Source organism: Terrapene carolina, unplaced genomic scaffold (genome assembly GCF_002925995.2).
Source record: "Terrapene carolina triunguis isolate 2854851 unplaced genomic scaffold, T_m_triunguis-2.0 Scaffold50391, whole genome shotgun sequence".
Taxonomy (NCBI): Eukaryota; Metazoa; Chordata; order Testudines; family Emydidae; genus Terrapene; species Terrapene triunguis.
In genome coordinates, this window is record NW_020714742.1 from 1 (window position 1) to 8786 (window position 8786).

Below are 8786 nucleotides of genomic sequence, written 5' to 3' on the forward strand. Positions count from 1 at the left end.
CTCTTTAGATACACTTCTTATACCAGTATTCTCTCCAGTTTTTCTTGGACATCTATCATAATGTCTTGTATGAGAACCCAAATTTGAAGGGAATTACAGACCATACCCAGCGTCTCTCAATCATCACAAAAGACCTCTTCCAGGTTCAGTATAGAATTTTCATAGACATTGTACTTAGCAAAAATTCTTGTCCTGTGGAAATCTGATTAAGGCTCTTTATAATACAACTAACCGATTACATTTTGTTTCACTAGGTGGCTTTCAATAGAGTAGCTCGTGGCATGTTACATCAGGATCACATAACCTTTGCTATGCTGTTGGCCAGAATTAAACTTAAAGGCACAATTGGGTAAATGTTTGAATCTTTGCTTTTTGAGATGCATCTCAGTTTTCCCATTTACATACATGAAAGCTTTGTATTTGGTGCCTTAAGGTTAACCACTACTTCAGTTGAAGACAGATACTTGGCTAAAATGTACTTTACTTTTAATTTAAGGGAGCCTACATATGATGCAGAATTCCAACATTTCTTAAGAGGAAAAGAAATTGTACTCAGCACAGCATCTCTCCCAAAGATCAGTGGACTTACAACAGAACAAATGGAAGCTATGATGAGATTGAGCTGCCTTCCTGAGTTTAAGGACCTGGTTTCTAAGGTTCAAGCTGATGAGGCAAGTATCCTGCTTAAGCACTGTCACTGCACTACATTTAGGTTAGACCTATGTTGGGTACTTGCATGGCCCCCATTGCTATAGTATGAGTACCTCACCATGTAGCTAACCTCACAACACTCCAATGAGGTAGGGAAGTCCTGTTCCCGTTTTACAATTGGGAAGTGAGCCACAGACTAAGTGGCTTGCCAAGTTTACACAGGAAGACTTTGAGCAGGGATTCTAACCTGGGTTTTCCCTAGCTAGTGCCCTAACTGCGGGAACAGTCTTCCCCCTCTCTATAGAAACTAGTATATAGTTTCAAGCATTGGGTTTTATTTTACCTAAGTGGACTTCCAGTATCTTCAGTAAAATGCAGTATGTTTTTAGTTTTGGTTGGGGTTTTTGCTGCAGTAAACCCCCCCGTCAGTATCAAGACCTTATAATGGTAGTCTCTGTATCCATATGTGTATAGAAAGTCCCTGTTCTGAAGATCTTACAGCTGGAATGGAATCCTAAGTGTCATGTAAAATGCATCATAATTAATATTTCTTTCAATACAGCAATTCTGTATCTGGTTGGAGAGCAGTTCACCAGAGCAGACTGTGCCATACATTTGGTCTGAAGAAAAACCTGCAAGTAAGTTCAGTTGCACTTTTACCCTGGCAATTGCCTTGCTACCAATTTAAGTCTTGACTAGAATAGATCTTCATTGAAGTCTTAGAACTTAGCACTTATGAAAACTGCAAGTTTGATAGGATTGAAAATGGAAGTCTTTAATCCACAAAACAATTGCAGCATGAGTAATGACTGTGCAGCCTGTCCCTGACTCTACCCTACCCCATGGGGTCTTTGCCCCAAGATGGGGCATTGTCTTGATATCACCCTCAGACTGCCCACAAAAAGGTGTCAGTTACTTGGTATCAGAATTTTTACATGAGTGCAGTTTCCTTGCAAACGTAAGTAAAAGAGGCAAATTCAAAGTGTCTCTTCAAAACACTGTTAAAATTGGTTCCAGTGTAGTCAGTGTGGTGCCCTGCAACAGGAACAAACTACCCTACAATTCACTGTACGTAGACCGTTGAATGGGCATCTGTGCCTTTTGGTCATTGCCAGCCTGGTCTAACTCAGTGCTCTGTAACAGTCCTCTGTAAAAGGCTCTCTTGTTACAAGTTTTGCTGACCTTGCCTGGTCTCCTGCTAGAACTATTGCTACCTCTTTCCCCCCCCCCCCCCCCGCCTCAACTTCTGTATTAACAGTTCATGCTAAGTGTAGATATTTGTAGGTGGCTAGAAAGAAACTAAAGCCCTGGATTGGAGAAAAATTAAAAGAAAACTGCCACTCTTTTGCTTAATCTTTCCCATCTGTAAGATCACATGGGACAGCACTTGTAGGCAAAATTGGTTTGAAATAAGCTATTTATAATGAGTATTTCTTTGACACAGCTGTCTAATAGCTATAAATTGTTACTAACCAACTTTTTTTCTAAAGGTTGCTCACTTTTAGTAGCTGCTGTAAAACTCTTTGGCTATAGGATCAGAATTTGCATAAGATAAACTACACTAATTTCCCGTAGTGCTTTTATCACTGGAGCATATAGGTTTCAATGATAGCTAAACAGTCAGTAGATCTGGACAAAATCTTAACAAGGGATACTGTCAAGCTAAAAATTTTCTATTACAAATAACAGCTTAGTTATTTGCCTTAATAGTCTAGCATTCTTCATGTGTTATGTATTACACAATATTGCCACACTTTAGTTACAGATGCTGCAGGAAAGCGTTTTTCTTTCCTGAAATATCTAGAGAATTCATGGCAACACTTTTATAGGCTTTAGATTATGTATATGAACTCATTGCGGAAGCATCCAAAGGCCCTAATCAAATTAGGGTACTTTTGTACTAGACACTGAAGAGCTCGCAACCTGAAAAGAGTACTACTGTGTGTAAGCCTAATAGTCACATTGATAGATATGCCTAGGTCAGTTTAAGATAACCTTCTTGGGACAGAGTTAGTTTTGATTGTCAGATTGATTAACAGCAATTACCATTATGTGAATTTCAATCTAGAGTCCTGCATTTAGCAACTTACATCTCAGTCTTTAAAAGCTGTAGTTGTTTTGCTAAGTCTTTTCTTTCTTCAATTATTTGATTAACGCAGTTCAAGGATTGGGAAGGAAAGATCAAAATGTTGAGTTATGATCTGTTAAGCTTCAGGAACAAATAACACACACTTTTTTTCTCTCATTTTAGCACCTATTGGGCAGGCCATTCATCGTTTACTCTTGATCCAGGCATTCCGTCCAGATCGTCTGCTAGCCATGGCACATGCCTTTGTTTCAGCAAACCTTGGCAAATCCTTTATGTCTATTATGGAGCAGCCATTAGATCTGACACACATTGTAAATACTGAGGTAAATTATAGGAATGAAAATACTTTAAAACATGACATCATATTGAGGGCATAAATCTCTGTTGGTGGTGGCACATCAGACTGCTCTGCCTCAGTTTGAGGAAATGGGTGTCCGTTATAGGCTTCAGCACTGAAAGAACAGTACAGTAACTCCTCACTTAACGTTGTAGTTATGTTCCTGAAAAATACGACTTTAAGCGAAACGATGTTAAGCGAAACTAATTTCCCCATAAGAATTAATGTAAATAAGAGGGTTAGGTGCCAGGGAAATTTTTTAGCTAAAACTATTGCAGTATAACCCAATTTACCTAACTATGCTGAACAGTTTATTACAGTAGCATAAGGGATGAAGGGAATTTATCTTCCCCCGCAGATTTGGGGGAGGTGCATAATTATCAATATGGCTTATTCTTATGGCAATTGTGAATGTTTTGTTTAAATGTCTTGGATTGTAGGTGAAACCTAATACTCCTGTACTGATGTGTTCTGTACCTGGCTATGATGCCAGTGACCATGTTGAAGATCTTGCCACTGAACAAAACACACAGATTACCTCTATTGCTATAGGTAAGAATACATTATCGTTAGGTTTGGCAGAACTTGACTTTCATTTTTTTTATAATTTTTGACAGATGCTGATGTTTGGTTTAAGAACACGTAAAGGTTTAAAATTTTCAGTGGAGGGAAATCACGGTGGGGAGACAATTTATTTAATGACAGACATTGAGATTCAAAAAGTTAAAGCTTTATCACCATAAACACAAATTGTCAACATCACTTGTCAAAATATACGAAGTAAATATCCTTAAATCTGTCTTCAAGCAGCATTTTTCTTGTTTGGCTGTCTGTAAATTTTTATTGTTGATTCAAATTTTCTTTTTCATTTTTGTGTGTGTGCATGGTGAAATTAACATTTACTAATTTAAAAAAAGCAAATTGTTCCAGGCATAATTATCATGTTTGTCTTATTTCTTACCACCTCATATAAACATATAATTTAAGCCAATTAAGTTTCTAGAGCTAACCATAACCTTCTGCTTGTAGGCTCTGCTGAAGGATTTAATCAAGCAGATAAGGCAATAAACACAGCAGTGAAATCTGGCAGGTATGCATAGGCATGCGCACGGGGTGTGCCCAGGCACACCCTAATGCAGGGGTGGGAAAATGGTCCCACTTTCCCGGCGTGGCAAGCCATGGGGTCTGCGCTTCCGGTCCGGAGCGCCTGGCTGAGCACAGCAAGTTGCGGGCCCCTCCCCCGCCTTCCCCCCCTCCCCTGGAGCCATGCTGCTGCGCGCGCAGCGCTCTGGGGGCCGGGGCTGCACACTCCCGTGGGGCAGTGTTTGGCTCTGCGGGGAGGCAGACATGCTCCCTGCTCATCGGGAGTTATGCCGCCGCGCGCAGCATTCTGAGGGGCGGGGCTGCCAGCTCCCGCGGGGCAGCATGTCTGGCTCTGCGCGGAGCCAAACATGCTGCTAGGAGCCTCATGGTAAGGGGTCCGGGTCCGGGGGGAGTTGGATAGGGGGTGGGGGCAGTCAGGGGACAGGGAGCAGGGTGAGTTGGATAGGGGGTGGGATCCTGGGGGGGTGGTTAGGGGCGGGGGGTCTCTGGAGGGGGCAGTCAGGGAGTAGGGGGTGTTGGATGGGGCATGGGAGTCCCGGGGTCTGTCAGGGGGCGGAGGGTGGATAGGGGTCAGGGCAGTCAGGGGACAGGGAGCAAGGAGGGTCCTGGGGGGGCTGTTAGGGTGGAGGGGTCTCTGGAGGGGGTGGTCAGGGGACAAGGAGTTGGGGGGTTGGGGATTCTGAGGGGGGCAGTCAGGGGATGGGAAGTAGGAGGGAGTGGATGGGGGCGGGGCTAGGGCGGGGCTCCCTGTGTGCACACCCTAATGAAATGTGCTGTGCACGCCTATGCAGGCATGTTTTGTCCCTCTTTTTATATCAGTAGAACTGTGAATAACAAGTTAGTTACTGTTCTGTTACCATATTCTTGTAGGTGGGTGATGCTAAAGAATGTCCATCTGGCTCCTGGTTGGTTGATGCAGCTAGAGAAGAAGCTGCATTCTTTACAACCTCATGCTTGCTTCAGACTTTTCCTTACAATGGAGATAAATCCCAAGGTAACTGAAACCAAGTTCGGCTTCGACTGGCACAGCAAGTGGTGTGTAGTGCTGTTCCAATGTCCACTGTTACAAGAATCCCACCAACTAGGGCAGCATTCCCCATGATGGCCTTAGTTTGCCAGGGGAAAGGGTGCATTTTGGAATGAATCTGCAGGAGTAGGAACAAATGTCACCAAAATCCTGCCTGGTGCTTTCTAGGGTATTGCTCACCCTGTTCCTAGTAATGTCAAGTGCTTTGTAAATATCCTGTCTCCCTGCTTACGTAGGGAAGAAAAGGCTGCCTACATCTTCCTACTTTCTACTAAGAAAAGGAAAGGATGGGAATTGGCCATTAGTACTTACAACATGAGAATCATACTTTAACATGAATTAAGTCCATACTGCTCGTAGTTTTGGCATCTTATTACAAGAGGGAGGATACTCTGTTGCAATAAAAAACTTAGTGTAGGTTAACAAACTTGTTCAAAATATCACATTCCTCGTAGACGAGAGCATTCTTCGGGGTATAACTTGTGTTGATGCTCTTCTGTCCTAGGTGCCGGTGAATTTGCTGCGTGCTGGTCGGATCTTTGTGTTTGAACCTCCACCTGGTGTAAAGGCGAACATGCTGAGGACATTCAGTAGTATTCCTGTTTCTAGAATATGCAAGGTGAGGTGATGGTTTCTGTGTAGTTATGGGGAACTCAAAAACTGAAAACTGTTTATAAAAGTTTCTTTTTAACTTCATAGCTTTCAGTTGGTCTATCATACGTTAATATCAGAAGGCATAACATTAGTTTACTGTAAAGCAACCAGCTTTTCAGAGGCTTTCACTTTACCCTGACTAAAACATGCATGGCATGTAAGGAAGCAATCTGTTAAGATTTTTGTGATCTGATGCATTAAAACCTGGAGATACTGTGCTTACTAAACATTTGACATTCATCAGCACTGTAGCCAGCCTGGTTTCTTTGTTAATAAATTCTGATCACTTTGGTTTTAGTGTGGAGAAATAATGCATTTTCTTTTTCCCATCCTAGTCTCCAAACGAACGTGCTCGTTTATATTTCCTCCTTGCCTGGTTCCATGCCATCATTCAAGAACGTTTGCGATATGCTCCCCTGGGCTGGTCCAAGAAATATGAATTTGGTGAATCTGATCTGAGATCTGCCTGTGACACAATAGATACATGGCTGGATGATGCAGCAAAGGTGATTGAATTTTTTGCTCGGTCAATCTTTTTTTTTTTTAAATACGAAGTAACATTTGGATTACTTGTGGTTACTGTTCAACGAAGGGCAGATTAATCTGAAACACTGACGAGATTAGCTGGAAGCAAGTGTAACCCTTTTGCCCATCTGAGTTGGCAGCAACAAGGGCCGGGTTCAGTATCTAGAGGTTCCGTTTCAATAACACAATGCTAAACCGGCTTGAGCCCCAGCCCAGTGACCTGGGACAATTACATACCAACTCCCCACCCCCGGGCGCCTCTAAGAGGCAATACTTCCCCTCTCGCAAGCACAGAGTCTGAGTGTAGCAAAGTCCTTTTAATAAAGGAAGGAAACAATGCGGCATTATGTTGGGGAAACACCACAAACAGGTTTCATAACACAAACCATGAGCAAAAGACCCACCCCCAAGTAAGTTTGGCAGTGTCCTTTTCCCCTTAGGGTCTTAAGTCCAGCAACCCAAAAATCCCTGTCCCTGGTCAGTGCAGCCCCAGAGTTCAAAAGTTTATCTGTAGAGTTTTACCTCCCAGCCTGGGTGGAAATGGGTGAGTGGGGGTATTAAGGGGCACCTTACGTGGTCCGAGGCCGACTGCCCCACCTCTCCGTGGGGTTCTGCTGCAGCCTTCACCGCGAGCCAGTCCGCCAGCCACGCAGCTCCAGCCATCCCGCGAACTGCTCCGCTCCGCCAGCCATCCCGTGAGCCATTCCAACTGTCTCACAAACTGCTCTGCTCCGCCAGCCACTCAGCAATATATCTTCAGCCCCCCCACCCCACCACTTAACACAGCACTCCGTGATTTCAGCTCTTAGTCATTTTAGCTCTTTAGTGATTTCAGCTTATAGTAGGGGAGCCTCAGTGCTGGTGCATCATTGGCCCAAAGTGAATTCAGCTCAGCAGCCTATAACTAGACATCCTAATGGAATCAAAATTAGCTCTGATATTTCACAGTGGGGGGGGGGGGTGCAGTTGGTGTTTCAGGCCCTCAAAGGGGGCCCACACCACCAGACACATATGCCTGTCCCTAGCCTCTCTCAATTCACTGGGTTTTGAAACCCAGGTCCCTTGTCTAGCGAGTGCTACTTAGTTGATGGCGAGTCCCTCTGTCATAAAACAGTTCCACTGTCCTTGATTCACATAATCAGGGTAACAACACTTGATTCTTCCTGCCCCAATAACAGAGAAACTGGGGATCCCACAGTAGCCAAAGTGACCATTTGGGCAGGCAATCCTTCATGTTAGGCAGGGTGGGTGTGCCCATGCAAACGGGTTCAGCTCCTAAAGTCCTTTTCCATGGCTCACCACCAGATGTCAGGGTAGAGCTCATCCTGACTAAATATCAAACTGTTTGATTTCGGCTTTCATTAAACTGTCCAAACTCGATTTCCCTATTTTTATGGGGAATCTTCACATTCTAATTAAATTGTCTTTACTGTCAGGGCCGCCAAAACATTTCACCTGATAAGATCCCATGGTCTGCTCTGAAGACATTGATGGCACAGTCCATTTATGGAGGTCGCATTGATAATGAATTTGATCAGCGTCTGCTAAACACTTTCCTGGAGCGTTTGTTTACCACTTTGAGCTTTGATAGTGAATTCAAACTGGCTTGCAAGGTTGATGGACATAAGGATATTCAAATACCAGATGGAATCAGGTATTTTTTCAGCCTCAAATTTCGGTTGGTCTCACCTTAGTAGCTGCTTTCCTTCTGAGAAGCTGGACTCTAAGTTGTACTTTTTGCATTGGTATTTAGCCAGGCAGTGTATTCCTGGTAACCTAATAAAATGTGTGAGATTATGGTTAATTAACTTAGTTCAATTTACTGCCACAACTTTCACTTGCAGACATGAAGAATTTGTCCAATGGGTTGAGTTGCTGCCAGATACACAAACCCCATCCTGGCTTGGTTTACCAAACAATGCAGAAAGAGTTCTTCTCACCACACAGGGTAAAACTTGTATTTGACTTTCTTGTGTGCTTACAGGTTATGTAAACTTGAAACTCTTTTTTTTTAAATGCTGAAAATAGATGAGACACAAGTATCTTTTTGAGTGACACTAAATAGTAAAGTTACAAGTATCTCAATGTGTATTAACTATATCAGCCTCCACAAAATAACTAATAAATGTCTATGAATTCTTAAGGTTGAAAGTAACTTGTTTAGAATTTAACCAGTAGACAGGAAGATACTACACAAGTGAGACTCTGACTTTTAGTTCTAGTCCTAAGAAAGGTTACTCATGTTTAATAGTATACTTAAGAATTATTTTTAAATAAGTGGCAATCACAGAAGTGTTGAATGTAATCCACTAATGCATCTTTAAACCTTTCCTTGTACTGATATCCCAACACTTTTTTTTTTTTTTTTTTTTTTTTTTTTTTTTTTTTTTTTTTTTTTT

General features: G+C 42.6%; 1 protein-coding gene across 1 annotated transcript; it reads left to right on the forward strand.

Moving 5' to 3' along the window:
* Positions 1-11: 11 nt before the first annotated feature.
* Positions 12-8353, forward strand: LOC112125941 (cytoplasmic dynein 1 heavy chain 1-like; the record flags this gene model as incomplete). Its single annotated transcript, XM_026646985.2, has 12 exons — positions 12-143; positions 255-349; positions 497-671; positions 1214-1289; positions 2903-3063; positions 3518-3629; positions 4107-4167; positions 5052-5175; positions 5714-5827; positions 6198-6368; positions 7824-8041; positions 8232-8353. Coding segments are annotated over 12 exons (1560 nt in total), but the record flags the coding sequence as incomplete, so codon positions are not given.
* Between the last annotated feature and the right edge of the window lie 433 nt (positions 8354-8786).